Raw genomic sequence first — 17,294 nt, forward strand, 5'->3', positions numbered from 1 at the left:
CATTGTCATGATCCGGCCCACATCCGGGGCCATGTGGAATTCACCTGTACCAGATGTGGGCCAGATCTGTGCAGACACTATGTTACTGTCTGGGAAGCATTTTTTTTTTTTTTTTTTCACTCTCTCTTTTTTGATCAAAGACGACACAAAATTGAATTATCAAAAATTTACAAATTGGATAACTGGGCAGAGTTCATAATGTCAAGGCACAAATAAGATTTCAAATCAAGCAGTTTATTATGTACCATCAAGTGTTACGTTTCTCATGATCATCAGTTGTGACAATCCTCAGACTGCCTCCCAACACACACACACATAAACAAACTTACATATTTCATAACTTTCATTCTCCTTTCATAACTTTCATTCTCCAAGCCAAATCACTGTACTAGGGTAAAAGCAAAAATTTCTTGCTTACAACCTACTAACTTTGGGGAGGGACAAATATAAAGCTTCTGTTTAGTTAAGCTGAACAAATCAATCATACTGTATCCCGCAAACATCTTAACGAATTTGGCTGCATCTGAAATGATTGTATTCAGGGAATTTCACACAAAAAGAAAAGTATTGCTTTTGATGCTACTATTAAATCTTAAAGGGTTCGGTCTCAAAAAAAAAAAAAAACCCCGGAATACAAACTTGAAATACCCTTGAAAACGCACATAAGCTGAACATGCAGTTGATCTCAGGACCGCCTAAGACTTTTTGCAATCTAAATCTAAAAAACTCTCGTCATCCATCTGAGGTCCAGAAGACAATTGTGCACTCAACTGAACAGCTCCGATTTCTAAAAATTCAAGTAGTTTAGCCATCTGTGCATCAACCACCAGCTAATGGATGAAACACGCTGCACAATCAAATACTTATGACATACTTTACATTCTCATCGTGATTTAAACAGACACCACATCACTGTTAGATCAACATTCACGTTGTGACAGAACATTTCGACAGTATTGCAAGAATATTTGCTTTTTCTTAATTAAAGGTGTTTTTTTTAATTATTTGCAGTACAGTTGCAACATCTATGTGACCTGCTAAAGGATAAATGAGAGAGCATGTCTGCATGCTTTAGGCTTATGATGAGACAAAGCGTGTGCTTTTTGGCTTCCAATGTGTATTTGCAGATTATATTTGAAGCTTGACAGTATAACACAAGTAGGAAGATTTGCATTGTACACATTTTCCAATTATTAAACACATTCATATGTGCATTCTGCAATGAATGAACTCACTACTAAGACGTCTCACGAGGATCCACAGTTACCAGAAGATGGATGCGTCTTGGCACACTAAGCAGTCTCATCCACAATTGGCCTATTTATTCACATGACACTTCAGCCAATCAGAGAGAGCACAGAGGCTAGATGGAGGGCAACATGCTGCACCATTATTTATGTCTGTGAGGTGCTCTTCAGTGTCAAAATCTTCATGAGGCAAAGTTGGTGATATGCTGTTGTACAAATAAACAGTTACTGACTAACAAACAATAAGTATAAAATACATAGTGAACACAATGTGATTACAGCACCTCACACATTTTTAATGCTGTAACACATACTTTTACTCATTTTCTGATAAGCAAACCAAAAATTTTATTGGGACTTGCAAGCCTGCAGAAAGAAAATACTCTTAATGAAGTTGCAAGAAAATTGCTTAATTTGATTATACTCCCTGCAATAATAATGGCATCCATTAGTTTAGTCAAATATCCATGTCAGAAGAACAGCAGATGCAGGACATTTTGAATAAACAACAGATTGTTACAATGAAATGTCTCAAGAAGTTGAATCCCAACATTTTGTGCAAGTTTATGAGGCTCTTCTCTCTCGTGTTTGTTTTTTTTTTTTTTATAAAACTTTTTTTTGACTTGTTGGACACAGCTATATGATGGCTATGTATATATATATTAATAACATTCCCCTTGATGAACTGTTCTGTTCTTTCCAATGGTCTTGCCTTCCTTCGGTAGTTTGTCTTTTGGTGCTTTTTGCTACATGGCCACAGGAGGAGTTCTTCTTTTCTTGTGTATCCCCTTAAATTTCACAAACACTCTCTCGCCATTTCTTTATTGCATAGATAAGTGACGTCAGCCATTGTTGACAAGAGGTGTCTGACACCTTTCTTGGTCAATTCATGCATTCTCATATTGGTCTTAAGCTTTACCAACTGACTCTTCTCTTAAGCGTCGCCTTAAAAACTTTACCAACCAATCCCGCTTCAACCGTTGCCATTTGTCATTTTTTTCAGACAAGCTTTTCTTACACATTTCTTATGAAAGTCTATAGAGGTCACTGACAAATGAATTGACAAATTGCTTTGGTCATGACATTTCCAATTCTCCCTCTTTCACTTCAAATGGGGGTTTAGTGTCTTTTCCTCAAGAAATGTCCTCACCTGAATGGCAACTCTCCTCTCCATGCACAATCAACACTGGGAAGAAAAGGGCATCCTGATATGTTGGAGGTCTGTCTCTTTCCCTTGGTTCCCCTTCTTCTGCATCCTCTTGTTGCTCTCTTTCTTCCCCGTCTCTCTCCCCTTCTTCTTCTCTTTCCACCACATTCGCCACCTCCTCATCCTCATCACCCTCTCCCTCAAGCACTCGTCTGCTCTCTTCGTCTTGTCTAGCTCCCAAACCTAAGAAACCACCTCCTCCACTTGCCTCTTCTCCTCTTGCTGCTAGCCCTCCACCTACACTTCGGGAGTGGAAGAGGGATGACGGGCGAGGAGCCTGGAGCCGCCCCAAAGAGAAGCCGCTCCTGCTCAGAACCAGCCGTCCCGGGCCTCCAGGACCACCTCCTGATGCACTAGCTCTCATCCCAGCCATGGTGCCACTCAGCAGGGCTGCGGTCGGGCCTCTCAGACGGGAAGGCAGGGAAGCACTGCTTGTGGTGCGGCGGCAACGAGGACAGTTCTGGAGCAAGTAAGCCGAAGCGAAGGCCACTGGATAAGACGGGCCACTTGGTGTCGAGTTAGTCCCCTGCCCAGCTGGAGGAGTGTTGGCACCTTGGTTGGCGCCTGAACCGGGATCCATCAACAGGGCCTCGGAGTAACTGGGCACCATCTGCTGGTTGCAGCGAATGTGCCACTCCAGCTCCGTCATGTCCACCGTGTTTACTCGTGAAATGGCACGATAACTCGATCCAGTGCCAGGTCCAGGTCCGTTTCCATTCTCCATGCCCCCGCTGTTCTCAGTTACGTCACCCGTATTGTTATCATCAGCATCGCCAAATAGTTTCTCTACGTGGTAGTGCACATACGCAGTGCGATACTCCGCAACAACCCGAAGCGGCCAGGACAGGAGCAAAGCCGAGGCCAGCCAGAAAACTTTACGTCTGGCGTACCAGGGCTGTCTGGCCGGGTCTGGGAAAGCTAGGATGTGCTCACGGAAATCAACGTTCTTCAAATGCATTCCCTCCCGTGCCTCCATGTAATCATCAAGACCTTCGTTTTCACCAAAAAAACGTGCACGCTGGGTCAGGTAGGCAGCCTCCGCTCGGGCACTAGCAAAACTAAAGCATTTGGTGAAACGCAGTCGTACCGCTGGATGATCCTTTAAGCCCCTTAACTCCTTCGAAACGTCTTTGACGCCATACCTCGCATAGTCAAACTCTGAGCTCGCCGCATGCGTGTTTACACGCTCGTGATACACTTGCGTAGTGGTATAGGCGTCCCCGTTGCGATAGCGCGTCACCTGTCTTGTCCGTCGCACGTAGTGGTAACTGATGGCCTTCCACCAGATGCACGGCGTTGCTTGCTGCAGCCTCTGCACGCGCTCGTACACCTCCGTAACCTCTGCTTGAGCCAACATGGCCGTCTTGGAGTAGCAGTGCCAGCATTCCACCAGGTAGACCACGTACAGCATGGCCAGGAAAGCCAGAGGAATATAAATGTAGCCACTGGAACAGGGACTATCCAGATCCACTTCTAGGGGGATGTAGGTACCAGAGCTAGCTGAGGTCGCGGAGGGGTCTCCCGGCTCCACAACCGCAGCTTCGGGCTCTGTCGGGGCGAGCACTGGAACTTTGCACAGCTTGCACCAGGCCAGTGTGCCGAAACAGCCGAACATGAGCAGAGTGAGGAGAAGACACTTCCAGTGAGACTCTCGACACAGAGAGGAGGCCAAGGACTGCTTCACCGGACGCTGCTGCAGAGAGGTGAGGAGAGAGAGAATATGAGAGTGAGCAATGTGGACATGGGTTAAAAAAAAACATATTTTCCTGGGCAAAACATTAATAATTGCCTGGAGAAAAAAAAAAACTTAATTACTTAAAAGTATGGTTAAATTACACAACACTCTTGGCCTGGGCTGCAATAAATTGCATGCACATTAGGTTGCGAAATAGATTTAATTACCTTACAACAGCCATTGGCTTCCAGACAAGTACTTTTTAGTGCAATTGTCAGAAAAGGTAGGCTAACACTTGTTGAGAAGCACTGTCTGCCATTTTATTATGGAGTATTATTTTAAGCATAATGGATTTCATGCAAATTATTATTATCCACTGTATTCTGAAATTTTTTTTATAACATTTTAAGTAAATCATGTTCATAACTCTTCCCCCCCCCCCCAATTCATTCATACTATCATGCATTCAAAGAAACCTGTCATGACCATCCTTCACAGTCTGACACCACTGGACCATTATTTCAAACTATTTAGCCTATTAACCAATCCTACTCTTGTAAGTACTTCAAAGTTATTGTAATTATTTAACACTAACAAACGTATGACAATGGAAAAACTAAAGAATGATAAATGCTTCTTTATGTGTTACAACTGGGATGCAAGTGAAATTTGTGCAAAATCACAATAAAAACTAGTCCATGTAATGACATTTTTTTTTAAATAAATTTGCTCTTTCTAGTCTTAGCTTTTAAATGAGCAATTGCACTCTCTTTCTTGAACACTCTTCATTATGAACGTCTCTCTTCCGTAGCCCTTTTTCTTTCAGTCTTTTTCTATTAACTAAACCACAAATTCAGAAATTAACATCTGAGTGAAGTAGCAAGAGGATTATGGCCTTTTATGACTGACGTAGCAACTTCAATCATACAATTCTGAATTTGTGGTGGGGTTAATAGAAATGAACTGAAATAGAAAGGTCTATCATGCAAGAGAGAGGAACATAATACATAGAAAAATATTGGTTAAAGGAGGAATATGATATCTTTACAGAGAGATAAAAATATGTTGGAAGGTAGAGCGATACAGCAAAGCCAGATACTCTGGCAGCATCTTTCACTCGACTTCAGTTTTTCATTATCCTTCAACAGCCGGTGCCACACTAATGCCATCCTAAAATGAACAGAAATAGCACACTATCTGTTGTAGCCTATTCCTCCTGCCATCCAAATTAATTTAAAATTGCATTTCTGATATGACTCACAGCTTTCTTCCCTTCAAGCTGTCTCAATTTCTATTGATCTTCATGTAACAAGAGACAGGAGGTTAACTCAGCACCAATGAATGAATGGAGAGAAGAGAGAGAGAGAGAGAAATGCTGTAGTTTGTTAATATAGAGGTCAGTGCTGACTCTGGTCTTGAGCTTTGTCACAGATATATTGACCTAGCCGAAGTCATTATCTGCCTTGAAATAACACAGACCTCCTTTGATCATATGTTGTACCAGTGAGAGGACATCTATCAGACGCAAGAGCCTGATAAATGTGAAAGGGAAAGAGCTATACAGTGGCAAACAAAATTAGAAAGAGACTTTGCCAAGGATGATAGTAAAACAACAGCCCCAAGGGAAATGCTCTGCCAAGACCTGAGGGAAAAGACGAGCATAGGCCTATTACCCCTGTGCGGAGAATATCACTTATAATACACAGTTGCATTACTTATACTGTGGGCTATGGGTGCTACACTTTCTTTGGTAACATATTATGATTATTAACCTCAGAAGAGAAAACCTAAAATTGTGGAATACCAATTTAGTGCATCTGTGGAGATACTGTACTTGAGAGAAGCATTATGATCTCTTTTACACCTCCAAACAGTAGCTTAAAATACTATGTAAACATCATGGTATTTGAACATGGAAATCATTCAGTACTACGCTATTAGTATCTGATATCATCAAAGTGCCACCACATATTGTGCCAATATGATCACTTTTTTTATAAGATAAAAGAATGCCAGATTAAGGCCAAAAATCTAGGGAAACTAGTAACTGCAGTGCAGAGATAAAATCACATAGCTAACAGGCAATATACTGCAGCATGCTCGGTTATGGATAGATAACAGGTCTCTATATTAAACTACTAAAATCATGAGCCTGAAAAACTCGTCAGAGTGCAGCTTGATCACATCATATGGCAAGCTGTTTTAAGTAGCATTAGGCATTTATTCCTTAAAACCAACTAGTATCTATTTTAATGTTACTAGAATATATTTTGTATTACTAATTAGTCCAATAGTGACTGGTATCTTCACTTGTAACTATTCATTAGATAATACTTATTCATTACATACTATTTTTTTTTTAGTTACCATTCAATATTACCATGACTAATCAAATTGTTATTGGTATCTTCTATACCAGTTTTCTTAATAGCAATAGAATAGACTAGTATTTATTTATAAGACTATTTCTATTGTTGCTAACATTTTCTAGGATTTCTGACTGAACTATAACTAAGTTGTTTTGATGAATCATTACATCTGACAAGTAAACTAGTAAACTGTAACAACAAGTAAAATAAAAAAGGTAACTTAATTTACAGTGTCATAAACATGTTACTAAAGTAATAACGATAAATTATGCCTACTTAAATGCAACTAACCCTGAACCAAACCAAATCCTAACCCTATAGTAGGCTATAAGTACATGTAGTAACTTAATATTACTCAGAACTTAAATACAGTAGTCATTAATCAACATTTGAAGCGGATCAAAACCTTTCAAAGTTATACATGAATTTTGAACAATACCCGTTCTCGTCTTAGGACAACTTTGATGAACTTTTTTGATCCACTTCAAATGTTGACTACTGTATTTAGGCTCCAGTGTAACAAAGACCTTAAAATAAAGTGAAACAAAAAAATAAAAATCAACCCGTTAGCAATAGTCTTGTGATACTAGATCTAATGAATAGGTAGGCCTACTAATAGAACTGGAATAAATGTTAGTCACTATTGGAATAAGCAGGCTAGCCTACTAGTTACAAGTGAAAGAACAGTCCCTAGTGGATTGGCTACTATCAATTAAAAACAGATGTTAAAATGGCTTGCCATACACGTCGTGACAGTCTTCATGTGCCCAACACAGTTAGTACTATACAATAACAACTCACCTGTATATGCTAACGCAAAATTTTGATAGAATGTGGGCCAGTACATGCCCTCGTCTCACCTCTTCCCTCCCAGCTCCGTTCAGTATGGGCTCCTGTCCATCTTCCGTCGCCTCCTGCATCTTCCCTCCGTCCCGCGGAGACACACCGGGGGTGGCCGAGGGCGCTTCAGGATCTGGCGGCCCTGGTCCGGGTCTTCCCCTGCGGGTAAGTCACCCCATCCGCCGCGGGTCCCGACACGGTTTCTCGAGAGCGGCAGCCTGGGCGAAGTCGCATGATCAACGCCACATCACACACCCGCATTCTCCGTCTCCTCCTCGCCCTTCACACATCAAGTGCATGCATATTTTCTCAAATAGTCTCTCGGTTCTGACCATTTCACCACCAGCTGCATCCCCTTGACTGTGATGATGATGAGGTTGTTGTTATTCTCATTCCGGCTGTGTATCCAGAGGCATGGATGAAGAGAAGAGAATGCATCGAGGACATTAAAACGCACGCGCCTGTCTGTTCGCGGGATGCAGGGAGCAAAACGTCAAAACACATTCCCAGAAAGCAACCAGCGTGGATACGAGGCAAGGAGGGCGCCCTACTTGTTTTTGTCGATATGCGTGTTTCTCCTTGAGGGAGATTCAGAGGACGTCAGCGGTGTCCCCCTCCAGTCTCCTGGAAGGCAGAGCTGCTGTTACCTACACTGATGTCACCCACCTGCCCCACACTGATAGTCCCAATCCATTGCACCAATACCCCCTCTCCTTCATTTTAATGCATATTTTGCCTTTTTGAAATCATACGCTTCAGTGCTTAAATGCTTGGGCACAGCAATTTTTGATTTGAAACAGAATAGAACAGCCAGAATAAAATGCAATACTCCTGAGGGGTTTGAAAAACTGAAATTTACACCTTTATTGCTTTAGACATTATTTGAGTCAACAAACAGAAAAATTATAATACAATGATTAAACTGAAGTGCACCAGACATTTGTGAAGGTGAAAGCCTATGACAGAGGTCCACATGTACAGTAAAGCTGATATATAGTGCGACTCAAGGCTGGTCCAAGATTCCTGCAATAACAATACAAACATATACATCATAAAATATCAATCAGAAATATCATGATAATAATAATAAAATCTATTTTGCTCACCAAGGCAAATTACAGTAAAAACAGTACTATTGTGAAACACTATTACAATTTAAAATATCTTTTTGACTATATTTTTAAATTTTATTTATTCCTGCGATCAAAGTAGAATTTTCAGCATCTCCAGTCTTCAGTGTCACTCGATCCTTCAGAAATCATTCTAATATGCTGATTTGAATCTCAAGAAACATTTATTATGATTATCAATGTTGAAAATAGTTGTGCTGCTTAATATTTTTGATAAATAAAATGCAAGTCACTTTTGAGAGAGAGAGAGAGAGAGAGAGAGAGAGAGAGATCTAGCAAAACACTAGATTCTAGTACAAACAAACCTTTTGAGCTTTCCATATTTGATAGATGAAAGAAGCTTCTCTTTTTCGGTTTCATTGGAGCATTGGTCATATGCCTGCAATAAACTAGAGAAAGAATGAATGGTTTAAAAACAAAGAAAACAATGAGGCATGAGGCAACAGCATTTTCCAAATGATTCACCCAAATCAGGGATAGTTCACCCAAAAATGAAAATTTTGTCATACAGGTTTGGAACAACTTGAGGGTGAGTAAATTATGAGTTTCCTTCTTCTGCTGAACACAAAAGAAGATATTTCGAAGAATGTTGGTAACTTCCGTAGTATTTTTCTTCCTACCATGAAAATCAATGTGTGCCGTCAATTGTCTGGTTACCAACATTCTTCAAAATATCTTCTTTTGTGTTCAGCAAATGAAAGAAACTCATACAGGTTTGGAACAACTTGAGGGCGAGTAAATGATGACAGAATTTTAATTTTTGGCTGAACTATCCCTTTAAGAGATAAAATGACATGACCTTATGTCATCTGCATGAGTTACCAAGGAATCGATGAGGAATACGTAAAAAGGCATTTTTAATTCATACGTCAGAAAGTGTCTGCAATAGTAGAATGACAATAAGTGTTATGAGTGCGTGTCTGTGTTAGCGGGGCGATACGCTGTAATTTAATGAGCGGGTGTCTGTGATAGTGGAATGTAAATGAGTTTTAATATGTTTGTGCAATAGTAGAGAGCGAGTCGCACCTGCTGACGGTGCTGTAGTGTTCGAGAACAGCGGCTGCTTTATCACCAGAGACTCCACTGATCTGCATAAGCTGTCGAGCAAATACTTCCCGCACTGTCTGGCACTGTTTGTGCAAGAGAGAGAGAGATCTTGATTAGAAATTATTCGATTTATGAAGAAAATCCTTTTTTCCTCCATCATAAATGACTTGAGTCTCAGAGTGCACGGATGAAACACAAACGCTGTCATGTTCATCTTGTGTTCGGATGCTGGTGTTTGTGAACAATCATGTGAGACGCTTCAGGAAGGGAATTAAACTAAATCATTCTGATGACAGATTTTGGCTCAGGCGTTTCAGAATTATCAAACCAACATTTGAGATGCTGCGATGAAACTGATCCACTGGTTAGTCCAGTTATTCAATCACATCCACTGTTGAGGCAAAGTCACGTGAGTTTTTTGCTGTGCATCAAGGAATTTATTCAGTAAATGTGTTTCCATCGTAGTTTATGCTAATGTCTTTGAGCGCATGTTTTTTTATGTGCATTTTTAGAATTTCTGCACATCTTGGTGTTTCCATCCAGTGGTTTTTTTATACAATATCCCAAAATGCACATAAAAATAGGTGGATAGAAACATAACTATTGTTAGTTATTAAAAATACAACTCCTCATTCTTAGATCACGTTCGTTTAAATCCATTGAATAATAACAAATTTGGATTTTAATAATGTATTAGTAAATGGTGAAATTAACATGAACTAAGATTAATAAATGCTTAGAAGTATTTTTCATTGGTAGTTCATGTTAACTAATGTAGTTAATTAACATGAAAAATCTTACTAAAGTGTAAAGTGTTACCAAAAAGAGATGAACAATATTATCAGCACAACAAAGTTCATTAGCAGAACTATATATATATATATATATATACATATATATATATATATATATATGTATATGTATATATATAAATCTTTTAGCAAGAGTCATTTCAAAATAAATATGACATATTTCACAGTGTACATTATAATATTGTGTTAATTTACTCAAGCATCATAATACTGGTTTTTGTTTTTAGTGTTATATTTTTATTTTAGTATAGATTTTTAATATTGCCATTTATCGTATCAGCAATAACTATTTTCATGTCAGCAAATCATATCATACATGATTTTAATATCAGTGCAACTCTACTTTCTCAGAAGCCCATGGATTTGTTTTCACATTACCTTGTTCTTGACAGCCCCATAGTTAAACTCTGTGAAGGCCATGAGAGAACAGGAGAGGTTCGCTGTATTCTCCATCTCATCTTCTCTATCACCATCCAGCTCTCTGGAGCGACAGAATAATGTGCAATTCTGAGGATAAAAAAACCCCATAAATTAGGAAATATTTAAAGAAGTGATTTCCACATACTGCACTGATTGGGCTTTAAAACAAACCTGGTAGAGTTTCTGCAGGTATCTGGTCATGATGGTGAGGTAAGCAGCAGACTCTTTCACATCTTGAACACGCTTCACAAAGAAGCCGTCAACCACCTGCAATTATACACAATCAATCACATCATCATCATCCACTACTGCATGCCTGTCTTTACGGCCTGATGTATACCTGGGTATTGACTATAGCCTGTTGTAATGTACTCTCAGGTAAACTGAGATGAGCCGCCGTCGATCCACACTCCTCCACTAGATAAATGGGCTTACGCAGACCACACCTCTTCAGTCGAAACTGAGAACGAGAAGGCAACAGAAAATATAAACGGGAAAATGATGGAACATATATTAGGAAAGTCACAAATCTGTTCATTAGAGCTGCATGATTAATCGTTCAAATATCGCGAACTCGATTCAAACACCGACACGATCTTATTCTGAAATGACAACAAGCTTCAAATTATCACAGAAGTTCTGGGATAAAAGTTTATAGTTCGGGCAAAAAAAGATTATAGTCACAAAAAAAAAAAAAAGATAGCATCAATTACATCATTAGACCAGTTGGTGGCGACATGTGAAAAGTATAAAAAAATATAGTAGTCATTGAATCATTCTTTCAAGAGATTTGTTCAAAAACACTGATTTATCCAATGACAAGTGAAATCTATGAGAGAGTCGTTAAATCATTCATGCAATCTGATTTAAAAATATATATATATATATATATATATAATTAATTCCAATTTTGTTTAGTTCTCTATTTGGAATCTTGGGAGAATCACAATTTATCCAGAATCGTGCAACTTTTCACTATATTTAGAAAGCAGATAAATATGAAGGATCAAACATCCATCATTTACTTCAGTGGTCACTACGAAACAATTCGACATCGACACGAATCTTTGAAAATAACTTGCAACTCTCCAGTTGATCTGATGTCTCGTAGCAAACTCCGATCTCTATTGCTGTACGTGAGCTCTCGACCAATGACGCACAGGAGCTAAGCAAGGACCGCCTCACATTTCAGTGTCGCACAGAAAAAAAATAAAAAATAAATGTCTAAATAAATATAATAAAATAAATACATGTGGGAATAAATAAATCTAAAAAATAAAATAAAAAAAATGCATGAAAATACATGAAAAATAAATGACAGAATAAATATACTATTTTAAATGGATAAATTACATTTAAGTTACATAAAATAAATGTTAAAATAATAAAGGAAAAAGCAAAAAAAATAATCTACAAAAAATGCGACAAAGTTCATTTTCATAACTTTATAAAGAGAATTTCCTCAACCTTCTGCTCTCTGAAGCGCCCATCGATGATGCTTCCACAGAGATCATCCATCCTCTTCCTCTCAATGATGTAATCAAGCACTAGCTCTTTCCCCACTGGTGGACGCAGCTGCCCTGGAGGAAGACACATGGTTTTTATGTAATCAATAATTATTATTATTGTTTATTATTACTATTATGGATTAAACTATTAAAACAGTGGTCACACTAGGAGGCATCAGCAAACTTCCAGGAGGGCCTCAATACGTCTTTAAATTATATAAAGTTACTTGTATATTGACAATCTTTATTAAAATGCAAAAAAAAAAAAGAGAATTAAACTGACATTATATTTTTAGTTCACTACAACATAAGTACTAGAGGTACATATTAGCTTAGATAACAGAGCCTTTGATTATTGTCTTGGAAAAAGGAGAGCGTTGAAGTCACAAAGATTGAGAACGACTGTATAAAAATGACTTAATTTGATCTTCATTTGTTCCTTAAACCCATCTTTGTAAAGCGACCTTGGGCGTTGGAAAGGCTCTATATAAATAAAAATGTTTTATTATATTATAATTATCATCTATTAAACTCTTCTTGTGCATTTCTTCTGAGAAGAACAACATTGCCATCTGCTGGTTATTAACTAGTCCTGCATCTCAGTAAAGCATGGCGAAGTTGACCTACCAGGAACAGGTGTCACTTTCTCACGTGCCACCCAAAGGAAGTCCCCTACATTCAGTTTCCTGATGTCAAAGGTCACAGCATTCCTTTGCAATTCCTTGGCCAACTCTTGTTTGCGACCACTGCTTCCCCTGTTGAGTCACAATGTAACTAATATAACTCTACTAGCTATTTCCTGTTTTATAAAACAACGCATTCAACTCGAAATAAAATTATATTGATATAAGTTGTACCACACACAAACTTTTTTATCTTACCCAGTCGTCTCGATGAAGTCAACGCACAACACAATGTCATAAGATCCAGGTGGAAGATGCCAACCCATTGCTGTTCTCCCTGTCTCTGAAGTTTGGGATTCTCCTTTGGCATCTGACTCGGAGAGAAGACCTCTGGCCTGATTTACAGAAAGAGCTGTAGTAGGCCTTTCTGAAGACTTGCTGGACCTGGAATGTTTATACAGTTAATATGCTACAATCAGGGCTTGACATTAACTTTTTTGCTCACCAGTCACTGTGGCTAGTGGTTTTCCAAAGTTACTAGCCACTCAGAATTTTCACTGGCCACAATTTTGACATCGATACAATGGGGAAAAGCTGCCATATAGATATTTTTAATATATCTCATAATTTGGCAGCGGTATATTAGGCTGCTGTCACTTTAAGACCTGACGCACAGATCCATTATACTGTTAAACATGCATTTTCTTTCTCAACTGTTGACGTTCACTTAAAACAAAATTGACTGCGTTTACGTGAATACTCACCAAGACCGGCATTATGACATTATTTAGTGTGTATTTCACTGTTTAAGCGCAATAAGCAGCGAAAAATAACTCAATTTAGGACAAGAGGCGGCTTTATGTGCGTGCAAAACTGTAAAGTCAGCATAAAACAGAAGTTGTGATAGTCTTTTCTTCCCTATTTTGGCCTATATTTGAGTGAAGCAGCTCGAATGCTTTGATGGTTGTGGTTTGCTATTGGTCGATCTCATGTGAGTGACAGGTTGTCCCGCCCTCACGCCAGTAAATACATCATCAGAGAAGAGAAGGATGTTGTTCAAGAGGGAGGGGGAGAGGGAGGGGGAGGGGGAGGGGGAGGGGGGTATTTTGGTTAAAGATTATAAGGGCACATGAATTTTTTTTAAATAATGATGGATAAATCATTTATACTAAATACTACAATATTCCATTAAAACAAATCAAGAATTGTTGTAATTGTAATTTTAAATATTAGTGACTTTTGCTACTCAAAATAGCCTGATAACTTTAACATGTCCTTGTACTTAGGCAAAAGCTTGTACCCACCGACTCGCTTTAGCTTTCTCTTTCTCTTCCTGCTCGTCCTCCTCCTCCAAAGTCAGGTCTACAACATCTGGTCCATCGTGAGAGTTTTCTTCTTCACTCCTTTGCTCCACATGTTCTTTAGTCATCCCTGTCTCTTCTGAATCAAGCCTCTCAGCTAAAGCCAAACCCTGGTCAGTCAATGAATACCTGAAATAAAACAAGAAAAGAGAGCGATGAAGATCTACAGAACTCAAATGAAAGCAGAACTCCTGGGCTGTGATTGCAGATCTGGTTTACCTGGCAGGATTGTGTGTCTTCACCAACAGGTCTTTCTGAATGAGCGTGCTCACCGAGGACCACGCCGTGTACTTGCAACCAAGATCAGGCTATATGTAGAGGGATAAGACATACTTAGGCTACAGACAGCGGTTATAGCGGTACATCCTTTGTAGAAGTGTGTTGTTGGCCTCACCACTGTGAAGGACTTATCACACAAGGGTTGTGCCTCAGTTTGTAGTTCATTCCTAAACATGAAGCCTTTACTGCCAGGCATCTAGAAAACAGGACAAAACAGAGTACAGCAGTCGGGAGTAATAATCACATTCATTTTCTCCATAGGGGAGGTCATTTTTAACGATAACTTAAAAAAAGACTACTGTGGGCTATAATACAAAATAACATGACAATAAATGTGCTTGTTTTACCTGTGTGTGCCTATACAAAGTGAGCAGTACAGCGTAACCTCCAGACCTCTTCTGTGGCACATACTCTCTCTTTTTCCTAGTTCCCTTCTCCTTTGTTCCTTTTATTTGTGTTCGTTTCTGCAAGAAGTTTGTCATTAGTTTTCTAAGACAAGTACGCACAACTCATTTCATCCTTAAACCGACCATATGTTCACCCAAGTTTCCGGAAAGTTTCTTCTGAGGTTCGTCCATCTGTTTAGAGGAAGCCATGTTGCTTGTATGGCTAGTCAACTGGATTGGAGCATCAGAACCTTTCAGGAAAATCAAACAAACAGAAGCATGTAAACATGATGCCAGTAGATTGTGAATAAAGGGAAAATCTACGTCTTCACTACACTGAAGTCCCGCACCGTTTTCCCGATAATGCTTCTGCAATCGCTCGTCCAAAATCTTGCAGATCCCGTCGCCGAAATTCTGCAGGATCTTCGCCTCTTTTCCGTTTTTTAGCGGGAGAGGATATTTTTTCAAAGAGTTTATGGCCTGTGAAATAGCATAACATTGCAATTGCTGGGTTTAATCAGTTTAGCATATTCTAATTAGATAATTTACATATTTACAGTCAGTTAAATCAAACATTCGAAATAGACCTTATTCAGAGCAGCGGCATGACAGGTATGAAAGCAAGGCTACTACCACTTTGAAGCTTTAAAAAGTTTATACATTTTCTGAAGAGACTCGATCGCTTTATATGATGAACAGATTGAATTTAGGCTTTTATGCACATATAAGCATTCATCAGCGCAAACATCAGTTGTGGTAAACAAAGCTAAAGCATGTTCGCTTGTCGAGCGAGAACCAATGAGGTTTATTCTTGTGTTACGCATCACGTTTGAGCTTCAGCGAGAACCAATGAGGTTCATTCTCGTGTTACGCAGCAGTTTGAGCTGTGTTTATGATCACTATAATGTAGTGGTTCACAATTTCATAATGTAAAATATGTATATTACGTATGGGAGAGGCATATTTTCAATGGCAATGACTGTGTTTTCAATGGCATCCGCTGTATAAAAGCTCCTAGATCACTTATAATTATCCACAGCTCAAAATGTCATAAGTTTTTTGTCTACAGCATTCTCTTGGAAAGATGCAGTGTTTCGCCAGCAACAACAGCTCTCCTTCACAGCCTCGCTTTCATTCCCGTTCAAAATCAAAAATGGCGCAGCTGTAAATAAGATATTAAACCCAACTCATTCGCTCACCTTCTGGTACACGTACTGTGTTTTCATGCCCTTCTCTTTGGCGCTGTCACGTAACTCTGTTAACCACTGCAGGAACAGAGGGTTCGGGCACGAGGGCAGCGGGCGCTTGCGACCCAAACACACCTGATCCCCAGGCATATTCACATCCTATCAGAAGTTAAACAGATTCAAGTTGCTTAAGTGTTCGTAATGCAACCGATGCAACCGCATTATACAAGATTGGATAAACACTAGGCAACGAAGACTCCAAAGCTGAGTTACAATAACTGAAATATGTAACGCACGCTTACTAAAAACTAAATGAGCTTGTTTGCTTGCAAACAATGTGCTAAAATTCGGATTAAATGCTAGCTAGAGTGATGATCTTTTAAAATGCACGTAAGTTATTATATTATATTAATTGTGATTCTTTATTTACATAGTTTAGTTGCCACACTGTTTCCCCGCCTGTGTTTTCGAAAGTACCGTATCTGCGTCATTTCCGTCCGACGATAACACGAGTAGCGCCACTCACAGGGTTGATGGCGCATTTTAGTCAAGCTCAAAATGAAGAAACACGACATAGTCAGTGGATAATCGCCTAAATAGTTTACCATTATTTCACAATATGGTTGGATTATGTTTAGGTGAATGTTTCACAGTATTATACAACTACAGTAGCCTATATTTACCCAACTTAAAGGGATAAGTTGACCCAAAAATGAACATTTTGTCCTCATTTAATCACTCCAAACCTGTATGAATTTCTCTCTTCTGCTGAACACAAAAGAAGATATAGAATAAGAATATGGGTAACCAGTTGATGGGCCCCCATTGACTATTTTTCCATACTATGGAAGTCAATGCCCATCAAATGTTTGGTAACATTCTTCAAAATATCTTCTTTTGAGTTCCGCAGAAGACAGAAATTCATACAGGTTTGGAACAACATGAGGGTGATTAATTTAAATTTTTAATTTTTTTTTTTTTTTTAAAAAGAATTATAATTTTGGGGTGAACTATCCCTTTAAAAGTACATTTCCTATTTCGCTTCAACTTCTGTTTGTTTTAAACAAGAAATTCTTGTGCAGTTTGAAAAGGGTGGTACTGAATTTGTTGGTGTTGAAAATAACGGTTCTAAAGGGATAGGCACCTTTGAGCTGTTAATGCCTGATGGCCCCACAATGAAACAGACACTGGATTCCATGAACA

At 39.0% G+C, this 17,294-nt stretch overlaps 2 protein-coding genes across 2 annotated transcripts; both read right to left on the reverse strand.

Annotated features, from left to right (window-relative positions):
- Window positions 1-1,858: 1,858 nt before the first annotated feature.
- On the reverse strand, window positions 1,859-8,013 carry LOC307155657 (transmembrane protein 151B). Its single transcript, XM_079866472.1, has 2 exons — window positions 7,359-8,013; window positions 1,859-4,147 (listed from the first exon to the last, which is right to left on the reverse strand). The coding sequence occupies exons 1-2, from the start codon at window positions 7,416-7,418 to the stop codon at window positions 2,381-2,383; spliced, it is 1,827 nt and encodes a 608-aa protein (XP_079722598.1). The 5' UTR covers window positions 7,419-8,013; the 3' UTR covers window positions 1,859-2,380.
- A 158-nt stretch (window positions 8,014-8,171) lies between these two features.
- On the reverse strand, window positions 8,172-16,608 carry mus81 (MUS81 structure-specific endonuclease subunit). Its single transcript, XM_079865158.1, has 17 exons — window positions 16,522-16,608; window positions 16,104-16,250; window positions 15,255-15,384; window positions 15,049-15,155; window positions 14,866-14,982; window positions 14,634-14,714; window positions 14,459-14,547; window positions 14,183-14,368; window positions 13,137-13,322; window positions 12,883-13,010; window positions 12,215-12,327; window positions 11,088-11,207; window positions 10,919-11,014; window positions 10,706-10,834; window positions 9,495-9,598; window positions 8,774-8,857; window positions 8,172-8,361 (listed from the first exon to the last, which is right to left on the reverse strand). The coding sequence occupies exons 2-17, from the start codon at window positions 16,239-16,241 to the stop codon at window positions 8,295-8,297; spliced, it is 1,875 nt and encodes a 624-aa protein (XP_079721284.1). The 5' UTR covers window positions 16,242-16,250; window positions 16,522-16,608; the 3' UTR covers window positions 8,172-8,294.
- Window positions 16,609-17,294: the final 686 nt, after the last annotated feature.

Source organism: Squalius cephalus (assembly GCF_949319135.1).
Source record: "Squalius cephalus genome assembly, chromosome: 3".
NCBI classification, from domain to species: domain Eukaryota; kingdom Metazoa; phylum Chordata; class Actinopteri; order Cypriniformes; family Leuciscidae; genus Squalius; species Squalius cephalus.